General features: G+C 37.0%; 1 protein-coding gene and 1 long non-coding RNA gene across 3 annotated transcripts in view; both read right to left on the bottom strand.

The window, feature by feature from the left end:
• Nucleotides 1–4: 4 nt before the first annotated feature.
• Nucleotides 5–2,179, bottom strand: LOC143462213 (transmembrane protein 267-like). The gene is made up of 3 exons (XM_076960280.1): nt 940–2,179; nt 729–850; nt 5–379 (listed from the first exon to the last, which is right to left on the bottom strand). The coding sequence occupies exons 1-3, from the start codon at nt 1,070–1,072 to the stop codon at nt 5–7; spliced, it is 630 nt and encodes a 209-aa protein (XP_076816395.1). The 5' UTR covers nt 1,073–2,179.
• A 5,484-nt stretch (nt 2,180–7,663) lies between these two features.
• Nucleotides 7,664–22,265, bottom strand: part of LOC143462214 (uncharacterized) — a 28,417-nt gene continuing 13,815 nt past the window's right edge. Inside the window, exons 2-3 of one of the 2 annotated variants that reach the window (XR_013118144.1) lie at nt 9,352–12,763; nt 7,664–8,124 (exon numbers count right to left, since the gene is read on the bottom strand). This is a non-coding gene — a long non-coding RNA (uncharacterized LOC143462214). Of the gene's footprint in view, nt 8,125–9,351; nt 12,764–22,265 lie in introns of those variants that run through there. The other variant, XR_013118143.1, reaches the window with a different exon arrangement.

Raw genomic sequence — 22,265 nt, 5'->3', positions numbered from 1 at the left:
GCTTTCAAACCTCGTAGAAAGATGCACCGTCAGAAGTTTCAGTTTTCTTCAAAAAAACTTTGAGAATCCAGTTTAACAGAAACGAGCCTCCAGCAATAAAAACCACATAAACAACAAAAGGTGTAGGTGGGAGAGTTCCAAAGGGCCAAAACCATAAACCTCTTCTAATGCTGTCACGAAGTTGATGTGAGCTCCAAGCTATTACAAGGAGCCAAGGCAAAGTTGGTAGCAATGATTTCAAACAACTAAAATCTTTTGGCAGTGAAAGCTGATTCACACAAGCAAGAAAAAGCTTTGAAACTAATTTCAGAACCAATGCAGCAACAGGGATGGCAAGTACAGCATGAAAGATAGGTCTATTGGGCAAAGAAACAGCTGCCTGCAAAATAATAGTCTGTAATTTGTAAAGATATATGTGTATATATATATGTGTGTATATATCATAAACATGACAATAAATCAAACATTTAAAACAAAAACAACCGGTAGGTTTAAAATCACACATATGCAATGTAAAAAAAATAGAATGTGTATCCATAGGAACTTGCATGGACAACAAGCTCAGTAACTGCTGTTGGAACATTGAAGAATTATTGCCGAGTCATGCAAAGACTTTCCTCGGTGCAAGGATAATAATGGTGGTACCGTATAACCATGATGGTGTTAGTGACCTACCATTGCAAAAAGAAAGAGACTACGATATACATCAGATGTCATGCCAATTATACCTTTAAAGAAAAACTGCCAGCAGCAATGAAATGATCTATGTCAATAAAACTTGACAGAAAACCACAGATCAAGATTTGAAAGACACCTGCGCCATCAACCACAGTATACCAACACCAAGCACCTAGTTAAATGGAAGTACATAACATGATAAACTGACCTAATATGTAAATATTTAACTGGTTACTGAACTCTGCTGCTAATAACACTAACCTATTACGCAGTGTATTGATGTATCCAAAAGTGCACGGAACTGATCACTGAGAGTAGACGAAAATCGTGATGCAGTAAACTCTGTCACGACACAGAGAAGTGCTAACAGGAAAACTCTGACAGTTATGTTCATGCTAGGCTACAATTGATATGTGAACAAATAGATTGATGCAATAGTTTATTTTAAATTTAGTCGATTTTACACACTTTCGCAGTTATCTTAGTTGTGCTATTCTCTATTCTGATCACCCCCTAGAGTGGCATGCAAACTTCCCGAATACCTCTATTTTGCAATTATGCATTTTGTGCACAATATTTTCTATGGTATGAGCTGCAAATGCTGCACCTGCATGTGCTCTAATCAATCATACCTCATAATCAATCAATCATATAAATGTTGTCTGTCTGCATAGCCTGTTTATATAGCAGGTTGTTATACAGCCAGACTGCAGAGTTTGGCATAGAAGCACTCAATACTGTATTTCATGAGCTCCAGTGCCGCACTTAAGCTCCGTTATTTTGCACTTAATGACTTGGCAAAGCTTCTGTGCTTTTAATTTTAATTTAATTTTCAATTCATTTAAAGATTGAGTAAATCAATCAGTGTACATCCAGAGTGTACAGTATGGTAGGAGCACACTTGAAATGTTTTGACCAAAACAGTATTGCACACCAAGATTGTCTGGCGCATAATTGGTATTTTGCTCTATATACGTACGTTTGGCACAAATTTTGGTATTAAGTTGATTGGTGCAGTTATTTGACGCACTAAAAGCAAACTTTCTAGTTGGGGAAAATAGTGATCTTTCTAAAAAAGCAGACACTACTTCTTTTTCCGTTTTCTATTATAAAAGGCCCCCCATTGCCTACCACAAGCGACAGACGTGCTTCAATGTGCTGCACACCTTTTGCTTGCTTGCACACTGACATTTTGCCTCAAGATCTCGGAAAAAAATTCCAGACTGGAAGTCTGCGTACGGTATACCAGATTGAGGTGAGGGGTCTAGTATGCAAATGCATTAGACGGTTGTTCACTTTTGCAATAGACCTTATAAATGAGAAGACTGTATTGTAGATGGGTAATTTCGACAATTCCTCGATTTTATAATAATTTATTTTATTCGGCCGTTTGCACAAGTTAAGCTCTTTTATGTATACTTTATCGTTGTTGCGGTTTCAGGCAATCTATGCAGATGAAGTCATGACCTAGCATTCAAGCAAAGCCCCATCCTCTCTTCCATGGTTCTCTGGATTAATCAAAAATACTTTACAAAAGGCACCAGGCGGTGACTTAATCATAGCAACAAAAGAGTCAAAAAATAAACTTGGAATCATCGAAGCGTAACAATCGAACAAAGTTGGCTTGTTTTCATCTTGTCCATGATGATTTGCAAGATCAAAACAGTCGGTAAGTAAGGTAGTAATCTGAAAAATTTAATTACCTTTTCAAAATTTTAATTGTCGACTATAAATTAAAAAATTTCCTAGTGGTTATGAAAAGTCATATAGGGCGATAGATGTCATGGCCTACCACCTGACAGCTGAACTAGATTTTTTATTCATTACGAAACGTCAGATGACAATAAAGCACAACGCAAGATCTTCATCCAGAACCACAAAGCTCTACAGATTCTTGGAGTCACGATTTTTTCATTTTTCTTTTTTTCATTATTAATGGCGTAGCCTTATCGGCTTGGATGTTGGGAAATATCAGACTCGTAATAAATCGAGTCAGTGACTCGATTTGAGTCACTTTTTTGATGTTTATACTATTCGTTTGAAAAATAAGCTTTGTTCATAAACGAAAATTCCGGTTTCACAGACACGATTTTTCTGATAAAAAAGCGAGTTTGTTGCCTGTTAAATTTAAGCCTCCTCCCCAGCGATCGAGCTCGTTTTATCTTACTGTTATGGACTTTGCGGCGCCGCAATGTGCTAGTAGGCTAAGTCGGCTGCCTAAGTTTTATCCTTCGGTTCGGACTTCTATTTATAAAGGGATTGGTGGTGATGTTGATCATCATCTTGTCATCATAGCTATCGTTCGCAAGCATTTAGACCTAACAATGATTCCTCATCTCTTGAGCACCGGTTACCGAGCTTGCCTTTATGCAAGTTCTGATTTTCACATATTAATAGTTTTGTTCCAAATTGCGGTTTTAGTCACATTAAGGCACCAGACTACAATCGCCAACCGACTTACACCATCGTGGTTTTCACATTCATTGTTGTCCATGTCGAGCGACAAATGACTCTTAAAAGACTTTTTATTTAATCCCATATTTTTCTAATTCTATTTTGTGTTTGAGATCTCGATGAATGATTGGGAGTTGGGAGTTGGGAGTGCTTGATTCCACCCGTAACGATATATTAATACAGCAAACAAAATGAATTGGCGAAAATAATGCATGAGTTGATGATTGCGTAAAGCCAAATGAAATCAAAGCATCAACCAAAATTGCATTTATGCCCTTGCACATACATAAAATTACCAAATCCATATACACCCAACATGTTTTGATAAATAGCTTTTAGAATTGTAACAGGTCCCAAGCGACAAAGTTCAACCAAATGTAACAGATATTCTTTAATAGAAATCTGATAAGATAAAAGTATAATCAGGGTTTAGAGCTCTTCTCTATCCCAACGTAAATTTTTATCTGGCCCTTTCGATATAACATGATCTAATCAAGTTCCAAAACGTTTTTATCCACTTGTCAATCATGGCATAGTAAGATAGCGCTTACACAAGGCAGCGGTAAGCAAAGGAAATTATATCTTCTGTTTTTCAATTAGAAAGCTCGATCATTGCGAAATCTTTAAGGAAAAATCTCCAAACCTGTACATTTTCTTTAAAAGCGCAGCCCAACTCCAAAAACCACAGTAGAACACGTGTCTCATGATGTTAATTACTAACCACTACAGGAGCAACTGACAGGCTAGATTGCTAGAAGATGTCGCGACTTGCGTAGGGGTCGAACTTACGAAATTTAGGTTTAAATTTAAATTCGTTAACTTAGAAAAATAATATTCCTATAGAAAAAAGGTATTTTAAACATACAATTTCGTTTTCGAAGGGTTTAAAAGCTGTTAGCTGAGTCTGTTTCACCAATAAAACACATCCAGTGACAGTAGATTTAGATTGTTGTTTCCGCGTGAGTCCTATGTGCATCACTGCTTTTGACCGCTGATTCTTTTTATTAGGAAAGATTCAGCCGCAGTGACAAAATCAGTAACCGCCTCATACGTCATCTAACTGTTGAAGCAACACTGTGTCAGACCAGAAATGCTTTTGTAATATAATTTTGCTGTAATCGTTTAAATTAACCAGAGTATTCTTTGCAGCTGTTGTCATTCTGTTCTATAAGCTATCTGCATTTGGTGAAAGAATTGTGCTCATTCGATTTAAAAGTGGACTTCAAAACCGAGCCAATTGCAAATATGGTGAGTACCGAAAATAATTTTCATCTAAACCACATAAAAGTTTAATTGAAAAGTGACAGACTTATTTTCTTTCTTTTAAATAAGTTTCATGAACAACAATCACTTCGATTATAATAGTTAGATCATAATTTTAATTTATTAGCATTGAAGCCGTTCATTACTTTTCAATTTTCACAGGATACTTCGGAACTTCAACCAGCCGTCAAACTAGATAGTTCATTGAAATCTCGTGTTCCTTCACCGATCTCCAGATCGTCTCCCACAAACGCCCGAAATATGAAGCGCAAACACAAGCGCAAACACAAGCGCAGACACAAGCGCCCTCACTCATTGAGAAAGATGACATTGCAAAATCAACATCAGAAGAAAACCGAGGAGAGGGTCAAGAAACTTGATATCCAACTTATGTTTTTTCTACAAGTAGAAAATTCTGGAAGTTCTGTCTTTAACCTTCCATCATCCACATTTCGAATGTCGAAGTGCATTGACTATTGGCCATTATAATGTCTTTGGTATTTTTGTAAAATATTTTTCTAGGAAACTTTTTATGTTTTATGCAGTTTATTCATTTATTTATTTATTTATTTATTTATTAATCGGGTTGAGTTTATTTGAATTATGTTGTTTGGGAATTTTAATAAATTATGTTAATAAAAACCAAAACAAGTCTGTTAATGTTTAAAAAGTCATAACACATGTTTTTTCTTTATTGCATTATTAATGAACTAAGTTTAAAAAATCTACAAACACATTACAACTATACGAATTATCGTATCGGCATAATCTTTTTTAACCTTCAAGCGGTACCGCTGCGTGTTCTTTTCGCTATTAACTGAGAGCCAAAATCTTTCCTTTCAATCGTTTTCAAAGTTCAAACAGAAACTTTATAGGCCTATAACTGTCACCTGCAAAAGCATGCGCACTAAAAATTTACCAGCGCTCGAACGAAACTAATATCAAATATGCTAGAATTTTTAAGGACATTTGAAACGTGGATTTTAGGGTTTGCCTCCTGGAGCGTACAATTCTATTGAGGTTTAGATTATGACAAGTTGCTAAAGAAATAACCTACATTTAAATTTCAACAGTAAAGAGCTGAGTATTTTCCATTGCTTCAGCGAGAATCTAGCCTCTAACCTTCAAACTCAACACTTAGGCCTAAGTGCAAAATCTTAACTGGCTTTTTTAAAATTCAAAAAACGAATGAAAAAGTTTTATATTCATCCACCATCATAATGTTGCTGCTTCCTGATTGGGAATCATAGTTTTTTAGAGTTTAAAGTAACCATTGTATGACCATCACATTACGTCACATTTTCGCCTTGGGCCCGATGGGAAAGAAATATGGTGAAATCACCAGGAACTATAAAATACAGTAAACTATGAACTTATCAAGAAATTCCATGCCGATCTCTAACAAATGCAGATTTGTTAAGGTTACCGCACCTGTGCTTATGGTTGCTTTTCTTTATCATTTTCTTTTGTTGTGTTTGATTTTAAGTTTGCGAAATCGATATATTGAATATATTGAGTCTTGATGGCGCCAGTTCATAATTATTTACGATCGTTGTATATAGGTCAAATGGGGATCGGTCACTATCAGGAAGATCTTGTATATGTTGGTATCTACTGCAGTAAATTAATTCTTTACACGTCGGTTTCTAGCATTTTTCTAATCTGATATGCTTTGCAGTGGAGTGTTCTTTGGTAGCAGCTTGGTCAGGTTTATAACTGAAGTTGAATAAAATATTTTGAAATGTGTTAGCAACGTCAACCCTGAAACACTTGAATGACTGGTTTGAATAATATTCAGTTTAATTATGTGATTGACCTAAATTATTAATGTACAGTTTTATCTTTTTTCAAATAAAATGGATTGTCCATTCCAAGCTTCGTTTAAGATCTTAAATGCAACAATTCATCAAGATAACTGGTATATACAATACATGAAATACTTAAAAACTTTATATATGAGTGCTTTAAAGGCCCCCTGTACTGTATTACCGCATGCTCCCATTTTAAGAACTTCGTTTTGAATTACGACCAAATATCCTGATGGCGTTTTGTCATCTTTATGTTAAACGAGTGCTAACCGTTAATATAGTCAACAACATGATCTTTTACTGTGGCTTGAAGAAAGAAAAATACGCACGTTAAGGGCAATTTTACCTCGTAGTTTTCTACTTTCACTTGAAGACAATGCATACCGAAGACACTTGAAGATAAAGCGAGGGCCACTTCCAAAACCAAGTTAGCCTTAAATCGAAGAGAAGTTGTCAGTAAATATACTGGCGAAAGAACTTTTAATAACATGCTGTGGTTAAGCAATTATTGCAATAAGCAAGTGGCAAAAACGCAAATTCATCGCTTATGTCGAAGATGGCGGTTCTTAATCCAACACAATAATAGAAACAATAAGAATGACTTAGGTGTTTGAATTGAATGTGAATAGAATGTTTCCTGTGACGAACAAGTAACGATGAACAGGAACATTTTGCGTTGAAAAGCCTAAACGAGCTTACCGTTGGTGTATTTGTACTGGTTAATGCAATTGCTAATCTAGAGTACAGTTCAGTGTCGGCTGTTAACTCCAACTGCGATAAAAGCAAGAATGCTTTATCAGTTTATGTGCTGTCGTCTGTGACATTCCTGAGCTGAATATAACCATTACTTGGTACTAATCACCTACCTATGGATATGTATTCCATCGAAAACGCGTTACCTAGCTTACCATGCCTATTACAATTTACCCCAGTAACCAATCATATCGTTTATACATTGTGACATCATAATGAGCGCCGTTTTGTCATGATAAGCGGCCAAAGTTGCGATACAGTTTTGTAAAAATTGCTTAACCACTGCATGTTATTAAAAATCTTTTCACCAGTATATTTACTGACAAGTACTGACATTTACTGACCAGTATATTTACTGACAAGTACTGACATTTACTGACCAGTATATTTACTGGTTCTGCAATAAAAGAAACACATGAAAAAAATGCTGCGGATTAAGAAAATTCATAAAGCTTAAAAGTGTATTGTATAGTATATTATTAATTATTTATTATAAGTTATATTAAGTGTATTGTATAAGTATAATATATGTATTAGCTATTATATAGGTTGAAATATAAACTGCAAACGAAAAACAATTTTACTCAACCCCAAATCCTACCTTTCATGTAATTACCCTGATTTCCATAAATGAAAGATTGGGTAACTTTCCTTCTTCGTTTATAACCATTAAAACCGTCACAAGTCACATGATGAAACAAATCCACATAATAATAGATCAAACAATGGCTTTTCTTGTGGCGACTGATAATATTAATTGGATCAAAAATTTGGACGGCTTGGAATCCCCATCGTAACGAAAAAGTACAAAGGCTGGCACTTGTTAAAGATAGAAACCGAAGTCTTCAACAGCTTAGAATACAGAAAAAAAATAGCTAGATCGTACAAAATATGCATCAACTGATGCATATGGTTAGTGCTAACTAGTTACTTGTGCATTGAATGCAAAAACAACAATTACACTCACGTAGTTGATGATACATGACACAAACAAATCCATTCACTTCCAATATGTGTTTTGCAAAGTTAACGAATTTTGTAACCGCTGAAAATGTAGTTACTTCCAAGCAGGAAAGTTCAATGAAAAGGAAAGATTATGCAATCAAGGTTCGTAGCGCTTCGTGGCAAGTGCAACTTTATTCCTTATCTTGGTACAATGCAACTCGACCTAACCAAGTGCGAAAACAATTTTATCTACTTGGCAATAATCGCACCTTCTGTTTACCAACTTGACTTGAAGCTTGGTCGGTGCGAAAACTTTAACGGAAAAAAGGTAAGTCTGCTGAAAAGCAACAGAATTAAAATCGCCTCTTACAGTCTTCAGCTCGAACAAATGCAGTAAACATCAGGAGAAACTGTCAGACTAAACTCACTTTAGTTGTAACTTGTAACAAGAATGATGTTCGGATCTAAGTGTAGTTTTAGGAGAGCTACAAGTATGAAGCCTTATACGTGTAATTACAAAGGCTTTTAGTGAATTTTAACCTACATTTGCCTAACTTGGCGTGCAGTATAATTAAAGAAAAAATCGGATTCTGTCTTGCAGTGAAATGTTAACATCGCAATTAAATTTTTTAGAAACAAATCAGGTAGCACGTGAACTTTGAATTACGGAAAGGCGTCTAGCTTAAAACACAGCACTAGTTAATTTGATTTGGTCTTTTTCAACACTTATAAGTATTAAAACACAGCCAATGACAGTGGCTGCAGGTTATTGTATCAGTAAGCCTTCCTTTTAAGTAAGCGTTCCTTTTGTGTTTCCCAATCAATAGTCATCTCATAGGATATATAATCACTGAAACATAGGAAAACAATTGCTCAAAATTTAGGTACCTTTGAGGAAGATTTTTGTTGCAAATTTCCTTATTGACTTATATACTGATTTGCAGGTGTTGACAATCTGTTAGTGATTTATTTTAGTTTTTGAATAACTTTCCTACGTCGTGTTTGAAAAAAATTATTCATATTTGAAAAACAAAAATTCAATAAAGAACCAGCGAAAAAATGGTGAGTAACTGACGATGAGGTTCTTGTTTGACCGCATGAAAACTCCAATAAGATTCAACATTCTTTCTTATTCATTTTACAGAACATTTTTGGCTTGTCCCTTTAAAATAATCGTTCTTTGCTTTAAATTTTCAAGCTAACTACAACGTGTTACAATACTTTGGTCGACATATACTACCGCGACAATTATTTTTCAAGCGATCCAACATGAAAACATAAACACACACTTACAATGCGCGTAAAATGCATGATGAGCATGCTGGCATAGACCGAACGCCTAACTTGTCAGCATGCGCAAAATACATTTTAACAAATTTTGAAATATGAAGCCGGCTGTGTTATCGGCAGCAAAAGTTATGTTAACGTTAATTTAGTATTATTTTCTTACAGACTGTATCCGACTTGCAAATCTCACGAAGAAAATCAGTCCGCAGGAAATTGCAAATGCAGGATTTGACGATGAACACAGCAGCAGCCGCATTAGGTCTGGGGAGGCCTTCAATGTGTTTTACTTCGGACATCTCTAGCATCAATGCTACCAAGTCGATGTTGGACAGCCGATTAAATCCGCGTTCGAATGTCAACTCTTCTCCAAACCGTTCCCCCACGAACAAGCGAAATTTCAAACGAGCTGGCTCTTTGCGGAAAGCTGTTACTAGACGAGAATATCTTAAAAAGTTGGAGCAGAGCGAACAACTGATGAAAATCCAGGTCGAACTTCTTCGCAGAATGAAATTTATTGAGAATCTTCCGTATCCTACCAACAAGCAAATATCAAAATGTCCTTTTACTTAAATTATTATCCGCATACATACAGTTTATTTACTTTTATTTCGGGATTTAGTTTGTTCAAGATCTGAGTCATGTTTCGTGTCAGTACGTTATTTTGATTCTTGTGTTTAGTTTAGTGTTTTCTTTCGGTCACTTCGCTTTTTTAATAAACAACTTATAAACATAAATCGAAGTGATGCGAAGAGTCAATGTGGCCCCAATAGTAAACTTGATGAGTGCAAGTAAAGCAAGGAACGATCTTGTGCAAGTCATTTAACCTTTTATTTATTTATTTTTATTTTTTTTTTTTCACTTGCCACTATAGACAGTCTTTTTATTACATTATAAATTATTTTGGCAACGAAAAATTATAAAAGAAAGCCGTAGATGATATCTGTATTTTGATCGAGATTAAATTCCAACTCTGTTCAAACTTTTTGATCTCCGCCGAAACAAGATATTCAAAGATAACCGACAAAGATTTTACCGAATATATACAAGTGCAGCAAACTAAAACAGATTGATTAAATATGCATCAATTGAATGATAATAATGCTTAGTTTAATCAAGGCATCAAAAACAATTGCATTTATGTCTCTCCATATGCACATTATCACCAAATCGATAGATGTTTTGCAAATTTAACATCTTTTTCTAACCGTTGGAAATGTAGCAGAATCAAGCGGTAAACTTCACACCTGACACCAGAAAGATTCTTGGTGAGGGAGTTGAAAAGAAAAGTACAACGACGGTTTGAAGCTTTTTGCAGGTGCAAATTTATTTGTAGTCTCGGATGTCAAACGTAAGACGATTTCATGGAGTGCGAAAACCAATTATCTTATAACACGGCGCTTTCGCAAAGGTAACACGGTGGCAAGGAAAATGCGAACGTTATCATTATAATTGTTTACCCAATCGAAGCTTGGGTGATGCAAAAATCCTTCACGATGATTTACTCGATACGTATAAAACTATATTGACAAGTGGAAGAAATGGTTGTCTATAAACGCAAGTAAACGGCATGGTATGATAACCTCTATCCTTCGAATGAGGAAAGTCTTTGCAAGACTTAAAGCTCATAATTCCGCCACTCCAGCAAAACGCGTTCCTTCAAGGCAAGAACACACAGATAATAAACTTCGTTCAGGAGGCGTCAAAGACCAAAACATGCCATAAAATCTTTGTTTGTTTTATTATACAGTAAATTTACTAAAAGACTGATTACACGTAAAATCCTCCATGGGGCTCTCTGAAATTTTGCATGTAAATTTAGTATGCTTTGAACTACCATTCCATATAATGCCATCAAAAAACCATGATTAAAACTTTTTTAACAGAGACGCAAAATAAACACTAGAATTTTTGGTCTAAAAACCCAATTTTAGCTACTTTCATGCTAATTTTTAGCCAAATTCTGTACGCGACCTGGGACATTGAAGCACGCCAACTGCTAGGGTAATTCCCAGGCTAGAAAACAACACCAACCATGCTGCCTTCTGGTTGGTCTAAACATGTTTTTTACAGCCCTACGTAGGACGTCCAACAAAATCATAGAGGTCTTAGTTTTAAGTCTTTGGCGGCTCCTTAATAATAACCTAATGCAGCAATAAATAAGCTACCGAGACGATAAATAACGGTCTCATAACGCTGACAAGTATCCCGTCCAGAATTAAGATTATTATTGAAAAGGTTTTAAAGGTTTCTAAATCATCTTCCCGCTGTTTTAACAATTCAGGATGAATCTTTTCTTTTTCCTGTTTATGCTTATAAAACTCATTATATATATATATCTGCATCACCGGCTACGAAACAAGTTGTTATGACGTCATCGCCGAAATGATAGCCAATTTTTAAGCTAGTGTTTAGGTCAAGGTACGTTGTTCAGTAACGTCAAAACATACGTAACGTTACATTGCTATCAACGATCTTGACAGACTCGCCACTAGATGGCGGACGAGAGGTCGATTTCGATTCTTCTCTGGGCTTCACATATAGCTTACGTGGGCTTCACATATAGCTTCACTTAACGTGATACGTGGCATCGGAGAAAAATCTTGCGAACCAACAGGGTGAGAAACTCTGCAGAGGAACAGAGTTTTTGGTAGTTGTAAGTGACCGAAAAAAGATTTATACGAAGGCTATTTTTACATACTTAAATAACATTGCGGTCTTTTAATATATATTTGCGGTTGCAAAAGCCAACCTGTGTAGACATACGACGATTAAAACAAAGAGGTGTTCTTAAAAAACTTAAAGTGTATCTGTAAGTATGGTCGTTAAAAATCACACAAAAATTGTTCGTAGCTGTCAATACTAGAAAGTCAAAGTACCTGGTAAGAACAAACGCAACCGGAGAAAAATGCGATGACTGAAAAGTATAATGACAGAGGTTAAGAAGAGCCAGTAAAATGCGATTCAAACAATCGATTATTGATGTTTTCGAAATGAAAAAGCTACCTTAAAGGCAACGTGTTTCATAAACTTGCAAACGCAAACATTCAAATATTGCATCCGCTAGATAACGCTATAGTGGCACTACAACTTTTCGTATCGGTTGACACAATACATATACAGTATGGAAGCATTATAACGAGCGTTTCAGAAACGGATTATATTTGAATTAGACCACCAAAGACAATAGATGTGATGAATACAAAATATGAACAACCGTTTAGAACTTAACAGTCGCTGGTTTGAATTGGATAATAAAAATTCGGATGATTTGGACAGTTATATAAAATATCTGACAGTTCGAACGTCATTGTCAGGGCAGCTAATAATTGCACATGCCTACCGATTACTGAAACATCAGGCAGTTTCCAGATAAATCCGTTTTGCAGAAATCGATGACTGAGAAGATCACATTCGATGGAAACTTGATTGTCTTAATCACTTCAACTTGATAATTCAAACCGCATTTTGATTGCTGAACGACTTGCAGAAAGATGTTGGTGTCTGCGGTCGGAATTTATCTTTACTTGGGACGTTTAAAGACCTCGGAAGACCTCAATTCTCACAATAACATGCACCTGGAAAAGAAAGTTCCCATGAATGAAACATGTCGAGTCTGGTCACGTATTTACACGCGGCAGATAAGGTCGGGGCTGAAAAAAACGTTGTGTAACGCAAAACAATATGTAAGAAATCATTGAAAAACGTTAGTTGGTAAACTTTTAATCCGGTTGTTGTATACAACACATATTACAAATTCATTCCTATTAACAACGTTTAACATTCCGATAGCGTTGACAATAAGCTGTATGATTTAGCGGAAAATTTACTTCAATAAATTGCAGTAGCGTAACGTTACCTGTCATGCACTAAATATAGAAAAAAAATCGGTTTAGTTCAACTTCAAAAAGGAAGTAGGTTCATCTTAGTTTAAGAATATTTTACCCCAAGTTTTGGTTCAAAGTTGCATTTAAGCTGCACTTAGGAAAATCACCCACACGAAGAAAATCATCGGACTAAGAAAAAAGCGAAGCCGGGCCCAGAGTTGTGGTGAGCTGTTTCGCTTTGTTGGGCACTTTCATCCCGGATTTAGGGATTATGTTATGCAATCACCAAGTTTGCATGGGGCTTCTAAAGGAAGATGACTCATGCGGCCACGGTGGTTCAATAGTGCGTGTCCTTTTCACGTTGACGTTCGAGATGATATCGATCATGGTTTGGTCCGGGAACTTTTTAAGTTATTTCCTAAGGATTCGAATATGCCGTTAGCAATATAATTCTGCTGTATAATTTATACAAACAAAGCCTTGTTAAATTCATGTTTAAGATTGGCAAAAAAAAAATTGTAAAAATGTGTTTTCATCTGAACTTATTTCAACTTAAACAGTGTTACGCGATGGTTACACATTGTTTTATCTATCCGATAGCTGAAGTGACTTTAACTGCAAAAGTAATTCCACCCAGTTAAATACACCAATGTTTGGTAACATATCTCTGCTAAAATTTTCAAGTTTTTTTCAATTTTTGCAGTTTCAATAAAATATCGTTATGAGCGCAAATGAGACGAAAAATTGGCAATTGTTTTGCCAAAAAAAATCGTTAGATCATTAACAGACAGGCCAAATATGTTAGGTGACGCAAATAGTAAAGCAAATGACAAAATACAATACAATGTATTCAATGTAACAAAAAAAATATTAATCATTTAAATGGGGTGGAGGACGTTTAAGTTAATAGCTTCTAAACTTACGCGACAGAGCAAACAAACACCGGGTTAACGAGCATCCCCCCTTTACAAGGCTCCAGACTAATTAATGTGCTAGGGGCCTCGTGGGGTCAAAACATACGTAACGTTTGCTGACGTCGACGTTTTATGTAAACGGACGTTTACACACCAATGCAATTCACCTTATAACAGGGACAGCAGTGCTTGGTTGCGACCCGTTGAAGTAACATGAGCGAGACAACAATTATAGCACAGTGACAGATATTTATTTTCGTCTCCTAGGTTTCGTTGTTCAGCAACACCAAGGGCAAAGGCATTTGTTGGGCCACACCGTCACGGTTATAGCGACACCAAAACCTCAACAAAGCTTATGGATGAAATATTACACTGGTTGTTTTCCATATTATAAATATATCGGTAGCCTTAAACTTTGTAAAGGGAAAAAGTGCCCTGGTGTCATTAAATCAAAGACGTCTTTGGGAAGGAGACAAAAAACTTATTCCAGACATTATAAGCTACGAAGAAATTTATGAGCCTCAAAAATATATTGTAAAAGACGGCTAATTGTTGCACAAGCAGTGAAGTGAACGTCTTTAACACATAACATCATTGAAGCAGTAAAACACATAATACATCATCGAATAACTTGCCAGTGCATACGACAGTTGCTTAGGGTTCTTATCGGTGAAATATTGAATAGGAACCAAATAAGGATTCGTCGAGCGTTTAGACTTAGAGTATATCATGTTTACAAACGATATTGCTTATTTGTGCGTCACTTTTTTCACGGTCCATTGGATTGGCGGTTAAGTCTGACATTTCTGGTCTTTCATATTTTAAGTAAGCATTAGCGAACAAAACGTGCAATTAGGCTCAGAAACGACAGAAAACGTCGTGCGTTTAAGCCTAAGAAAACATGCAGGCACAGACGTAAACCGAAGTGTCTGAAAGCTATGGCTTAAATTTGGGTGCTTGAAGCGACGACGCAGCCATCTGCTGACGTCAAAGCTTATGCATCGAGACTGTCGTTCGGGGGCGGGGTTTTAAAAAAAAAACTTTTTTTTAGCTTGCGCGTAAGGGTTGCTGCAAAATGGCTATTTTTAAAGATAATTGAATTATTGCTGCAAAGCACTAACAAAGACTATGCCCGAAAACGGTAGAGTGGGGCACTTTTCGGTGCGTCGCATTAACATCGTCTAGACCTACTTATGTCGATTTATTTACGATGCGCTACCTGCATGGTGCATTTGCGGACAGATAACCAAATTTGTGAATAACTTGTGACGGGCTTTTGGAAAAATACAACGCTGTTTTTGGAATCAAGACAACTTCCGTGTGTACTCCTGGTCAAAGAAGCAACACAAAGGATAGGTTCAACTTTCTGTTAAAGAATGCAGATTGTTCATTGTAACTTGCTAAAGCTAGAGATGTGAGTTTGGTCCATTGCACAAAATCTGAAACTATTGAAATAAAACTTGCAGCAAAAACGCTTGAAAAGATGCAAAAGCGGTTCGATCCATCACTTTTTAACGAAATGTAAAGAGAATTGTAACTTTCTAACGTGTACCCTAGCGTCTAATTGTAGAAGACAATACGTCTATACAGAGAAACATTAACAGGGAAATCATTCTTTTGGCAAAAAATTACCAAGTAATAACGAGTAATCATAATCGGAGAACATTTTCAAAACCTAATTTACCGCTAACTGACTCGGCAATTGCGGTCGATTGATTTCACAATTTGCAGAAATCCGATCCTTAATAACAGTGCGGCTGTGACCCCACCCACGAGGTTTCCAGAGTCTTATACTTGTTCTTCCATGACTGGTATAGCTAGCTTTTCGTGTCCGACTATTATGCCCGATCAAGACGTTTGAGAAATATCGGCTTAAACATCGCAAATTGTAAGTTTTCATGCTTTAAATAATTAAGATGTAAATTGTCACCATACAAACAAGACCGCGGCAAGGTAGTTTGCTAACATGGTCATTAAGCAATTAACCAGCGCAGTTGTAATAAGCGATGTAACGGAGAAGTTCAAGTGGATTCCGGAAAGAAAAAATTAACCGTAATCGAACCACAACTAAAGATACGATCTAATCGCCACCCTCTTGCCAGCGATGATGGAAACTTGTACGTTATCAAGCTCGTTATCATGAGCGGAAATTATACGTTTCTTGAAAGGTGATTCCAAAATGCATATCCACAACGAACTCACCGTCTTTTCTGGACACACACATGGCGTACGTGTTAAACTAACATGCAGTATTTGAAATGTATCATTCACGTGGAAAACAGCACGTCAAAGATGTTAAATGTTTCCAAGATGTGTTAGTCTGATGTCTATGTCTTATAAAACAAGACGACATCCGTTACAGACAAATACCGAATTCTTGAAAAAGCAAATACATAAAACATACTACATGCCATGATGGTCGGTCGATCCAACCCACGGATGATTCTATCCAGCATAATCAAACCTAGAACAATTCAACCCAGAGATATTGGTTAGGACTCGGGGCTTCTCAAACTTTTTGGTTCTGCGACCTCACTTTTGAAAAGAAATTTCTATGCGACCCCTTGAGGGGTAGCCTACACATTAATGATGTTAAAACTATAAACGTCCAGTTACAAATCTCAAGATGTATTTTGTCTCTAGCAAAATCATACAAGTGCACACAATCCACCGAAGTACAGTAGCTGTAGCCTGCAGTAATAAAAAAAATCTTGTAATGAAAACAGTAAAGCGAATAAAAAATTTAAAAAAAATTCAATTTATGAAAATTTAATTTGTTTCACCACCCCAAACGGGGTCGCGACCCACAGTTTGAGAAGCCCTGGGTCAGGTCGTCCTGGGTTAAATCGTCCTTGATTGAATCGACCTGATACCGCGTGTGACATGTAAACATCAAGATACTGTACAGTAGTTTGGAAAGACCTCACAAAAAGATGGTCACAACCATTAACACATGGAGTCATTACGCAGTCATTCCTTTCGGTCTTGCAATTGCGAAAAACTCCTTATATGGTGTTTTACCATCACGTTTGATTGCTAAAGGACTTCTCGTGGCAATCTTATGGATACGTCACAACTGCTGGGCGGACTGGATATTGCGTATTTGGCGGAGATCTTTCTACATTAGTAAGCCATCATCAGATCCGTCTAAACTGACTTATGACGATTAACATGTAAGGTTCAAATGAGTACGTATGGACATGCGTAATAAAAAGTAATTTATAAACCGATTAAAACCACGTGCCTCGCCATATACAGAGCTGGAAATCTTGGTATAAGAAGAAATGCGACGGAAGAACTCCTCTTATAAACAAAAGCCCTTTTCTAATCTAAAAATAATCATCACTTTTTACAAATCTTGCAATATCGCGTGCTGCGCTATTCAGCCCCCCAACTGCAGATCGACGTCGACGTCGAGACAAAGTCAAAGTCGCCCTTAATGTGGCGTTGAGGGGAAAGACTGGAGTGGCATTAACGGCGGAAACAAAATATACAAAAATTAGGGGCCGCGCGCCAAAGAATAGAAGGCTAGACTCGGGATTATGAAAGGAAGGCGTGAAGCGATTCTATTTTTGCAACAATAGACGCGCTATACGCACATGGAATTCAGACATTTTGCACAATGCTGCAAAACTGTTGAAAAACTTTAAAAATCTAATATGAAAAAATAATAAAAACGCGACACAGAATATGTGCTTGATATGCTAAATAATAAGCTAAATAATTCAATTAGAATCGCGGAGCTGCAAAAAAAGCAAAGTTGTTTTCAAATCCGCGCATCATTTACATTACATATCAAAAACGTGAAAAACATTCTCGAAACGGGGATCTCCCTTTGCACTTTCCTCCGGTAAAGTGGATTTAATGAGGTTGATATTTCAAAATGTCAGTCAAATCGGTTGTATTCTTCACAAAAACACTTCTAATGTGAAGCAAGACATTTAGAAAACAGACAGACTCTAAATCTAAAAATACTGCATAATCGAACCACATCGCGACCCGTATAACATGGGTGGAGTAAAAACCACAGACGGTACCGGAATAGGGGACTGGATTGCTCGTATTTCCACCGGAACCGCAGCGCCGCCTTTGACGTCAATGCACTCAGACGTGGCTTCTTGCAACACAAACAGAGGTCTATGCCGTGGTTAGAAGCGTAAACTTTTGCTAATTTTAGCTTCATTCATGGACTCGTTCAAGGATTATGTGCAAGTTTAGGTGTAAATGCGCCCTTTCGTAAATGCCACCTCGAACCGTACTATTCTTGACCGACTAGACAGCTGATCGCAAACCATTAAGTCTACAACCGCAACAGGAGTTATTTGTAGTTTTCGAAAAACCGCCAACATTTTGGGCGACAATTGGAAAACAGTTTAAAGTTCAACCAAAATAGGACGCGCATAGAAATCAGAGTTTGCATTTTTTACTACTTTTAACCATTTGTATTCCTTTCCACATTCGCACGCAAGTCTACCCTCGGTACCAGCCACATTACTATAGATCACGGCATCAAAAAGGTTATCTTGATATCTGTAAATATAAGTTTAACTTCTGATGTTAATCAACGGGTATCATTAAAGCATGCACTTGATTTGGTTGGCGACACAGCTTTTATCTTACCATCTCAACATTTCCGGAATCTTTAACCAAAGATGACAATACGAGCAAGAACCATGAGTTGCATTGAAATATGTTGCACACAGGTCAGAAACGCTCCCTAAGATTTAGGCAAAAGTCACCTTGCCTTGGTATCACTTCACGTCGGGCAATCACGAGACGTGTGCCTTGTATGCATGTGTTTTGTGAAACATTAACATCGGATCAACATAACTTTGGCAAACAAAATGGCTTCATAGCACAGAACCTTAAACTAACCAGAACTTCGTCAAAGCCATTTGAAGTTGCTATTAAGTTGTGTGAATTCGACTGGCTTTGTCACTGTTATTGTCTGTTATGTTACACTTCAAATGCGGCCTTAAAAACAGACTTTAAGCGGATTTTAAACAAACCTTAAAAGAACCCGCACAAAACTAATTGCTTCTTAGACCTATCACCGCCAGTATAATCGCCGCATATTTCAAGAGTTTAGCCAATTTAGCCATTCAAGTTTCTTTGGTAAAAAATTTAACTTTTCCCGGTGTCAATTTTCTTCTTTGGTGGTATATGGGCGGTTTACGGTGAGCAAGTGTTCGCAGCGTATCGAGCACGATGCTTGGCTACGCCTAACGCAACCTATCAAGACGTTTAGAAAATTATTCATCTTTTCCGGTTCCTGACCACATAAAGAGCTAGATAGGAGATGACCTAATCGGTTACAAAATGAGCAAAGCGCAGAGTTCGAGATTACCGGACCTGGGGAGACTCGTGGGACAAGAGTGAAAGGTCAAGTAATAAAACAGTTGCAGATCTAATCTAGTCAGCTGACCACTAAACGGTCATTAAGTCAGCGTGACTGCGCATAACCCAAATATTACGAAAATACGAGACCAAAAATCATCAAAATAAAAATACGGGCTGTATTAGTCAGGGGGTTTCCCCGAATCGTGAGCACGGTGTTTGAGAAAAGAGATAGGCGGTTTAGGGTGGCTTTCATGGCCGAGATTACATTGTGAATAATCTAAAATCAACGCTCGCGTAGCTGGATGCGACGTTGTTTTGCAAATGAAACAGCGACTGTAGAAAGCTGAAGCGAGAAAAGGTCTCGCTAAAGTAACTATGGAAGGACAGCACGTAGTAAACAGTTGGTGTTATTTTCTCTAATCACGTGTATCGCTTCTTTTCAATCCTCACCTAGATGCGGTAATCTCTCGTATTTGAAATGTTAGCTTCCTGTATCTCGCCAAGTCTGCTTATTTGCTATATAAAGATACATGACGTAAGCGTTGTAATAGCGGACTCCACTTTATGAATATGTAATTTGGATAAGAAAATGCAATAATGAATAAATCGTGAAGTTAGTGTCATAAGGACACGCTATGGTAGTTAGCAATTTTCTTTTTAAATCTCAGGTTGCGGAAATTGCCCTACGTGTAGTTTAAACGTCTTAAATTATTTCACAATAATCCGACAACAACACAAATAATTTTAACAAAACCGGGATTAAGCTTTGCTCTCCACGTAGCAAAAGCGAGGTGAGATGAGTTAAAAGTTTCAAGTCGTGCGCAAACCAGAATTGATCACAAATGCTTTAAAGTCGTAAAATTTTAGCTTGGCGGAAAGCGAGAGATCGAGCAAAGACGCGGTTTAGATAAGCTTGGCCAAGGCAAAATAATGCACGAAGCAACATCACCTAAAACAAGTTTCACGTCTTAGTTAGCGAGAGACCTAAGTAAGTCGCGATCGGAACCGACTTATAATGTAATCTTGAGCAAAAGAGGAGCTTTTTTTAAGTTTTGATTAATATTTCCGGGAAATCTTTCCTTGTAAGTAAAACGGAATTTTCCGAGAAAGAAAAAAATCATACCAACAAGCATATAAGACCTTAAGTTTTACACTATACTGTAACCTACTTCGAAATGAAACCAAACGTATTTGGTGTCCTACATATTTCCACAAAGAAAATAAGAACGTGTCGCAGTACTGCCAAAACAGGCGATGACAAAATTGGGCCACATCAATGTTTTTAGCCACACGTCCATAACTCTTAATCGAAATTTTGATCCGACATAACTCATGGCATGGCGTGGCGTGGCGTGCAGAGTTTATTGAATCAACGCTTATGACTTTCTGACGTCAATATGTGGCTGCTTTGGAAACAAACGCAGACCTATAGGCCAAAACATATCTTTAAAAGGTTCTCGGTAAGTATTTTGTGTGGGTTGGAGACAAAAATCCGCGTAGATTCAAGATTTTTCTGCACGCGATTTGTCCAGAAACTACCAAGTTACTGCGTAATTGCGATGAGTAGAGTTGAAAGCTATCGTTCCCGGAGGGCAAAAGGTGAAGCAAAGTGTTACCACTTTTTAGAGACTTTTGGAAGGTGAAGGTCGCTGGTATCTAAATATAATCGCAAATGCGTCATCACAGCATGCGTCCGACTCACATTTGATGCAACCGACAACAACTTTTGCCGAAAATGTGATAAAATTTTCACTTCAGTCTTATAAATCCTTAACCGAGCATAATCGTCCATCACATATTTTATTACTTGAGATGAATTAGATTTTCAATCAGACCATTTTGTGACACTTCACTGCTTCAGGTTCTACAACAAATTACAAATCGTAAACAAATTACATAATCTGTAAAATACTGTACGATATTGTTTTAGTGTTGCCGATGAAATATGGTCTAATTAATACAATCGACAAAACGCTTGAAAAATGCGCAAATGAAGAAATACGATCCACTGGTGGTAGCATACAGGGTGTGAAGTTTAAGCCTTACAATCGTTAGCTTGGTTTTGAAACCTAGATTACATCAGTGTTGTATAAATCACAGCGCGTAATGAGAATATAATGAACGAAAAGCCAAAAGCGTGTAATCTGGATTGCTTTGGGATTAACCTTAAGTGGAAAATACGAAAAAAGCTGAAAAATTTTGGAGAAAAGAGTACGCCATTAAGCGCACGAGAATAAACCTCATATTTACTATGCAATAGCGATTTGTGGTACGTTGCAAAGCTTGCATTAGGGTGTCGCCATCCATGGCCCAAAAATGTCCTAATATCAACGAACGGGAGTGACGTTTTGTGTAAATTTTCCATTACATACATTCTTGCTCGTCTGCATTCTACTGGCTTAATTATCAACTAGGGTTGGTTAAAGACATCAGGATAGGTCAATAGTCAATAGGTTACACACACAAAGCGGACTTTTCCCAGTGTTACAGTTATTTAATTCCTTTATTTGCAAAAGCCTTTAACCTTGCCTGAGTTCATGGCAGTGACTTAAATTTTCAATGAGAAGTGTCTTACACCTTTCAGTGAAAACTACTGCAACTAATTTGCTGCTATGAAATGCCAAAATTATGTCTTATAATTAATTACGCTTTGTATTCATCATGCCCTCCAGCGTACATATGTAGGCTATTTGTGTAATGGTCTAACGATGCTGGGTAGAGGTTTCATTGCTTTGATAGTTGTTTAAGGTCCTGGTTTTTAGGTTTTGCTTGCATACCAGCACTGAATATGTCAACAAAAGCCACAAATTAAACAAAGCAAAGAAGTTTAAACAAAAACATTTCTCGCTAAAGTTTTAAGACAGTGTCGGTCGTTTCTCCAAACAGACAAGGCTTTCAATTACAAGGACTTTGTGAAGAGTGATTTACCTAACACGGTGCAGTCAATATTTTATTTACTTCACTAAGACTTAGTCTTCCTGGACGTAGAACTGGGATAT

Source organism: Clavelina lepadiformis, chromosome 6, assembly GCF_947623445.1.
Source record: "Clavelina lepadiformis chromosome 6, kaClaLepa1.1, whole genome shotgun sequence".
Classification (NCBI taxonomy): domain Eukaryota; kingdom Metazoa; phylum Chordata; class Ascidiacea; order Aplousobranchia; family Clavelinidae; genus Clavelina; species Clavelina lepadiformis.
Note: the sequence above shows the minus strand (reverse complement) of the source record. Positions and strands in the feature narration are given on the sequence as shown.

Coding starts and splice junctions, on each gene's coding strand:
- LOC143462213 (XM_076960280.1), bottom strand. CDS start 1,072: ATGAACATAACTGTCAGAGTTTTCCTGTTAGCACTTCTCTGTGTCGTG. Junction 851..939: donor ATCAATACACTGCGTAATAG/GTTAGTGTTATT, acceptor CCATTTAACTAG/GTGCTTGGTGTTGGTATACT. Junction 380..728: donor CTGGCAGTTTTTCTTTAAAG/GTATAATTGGCA, acceptor ATTATTTTGCAG/GCAGCTGTTTCTTTGCCCAA.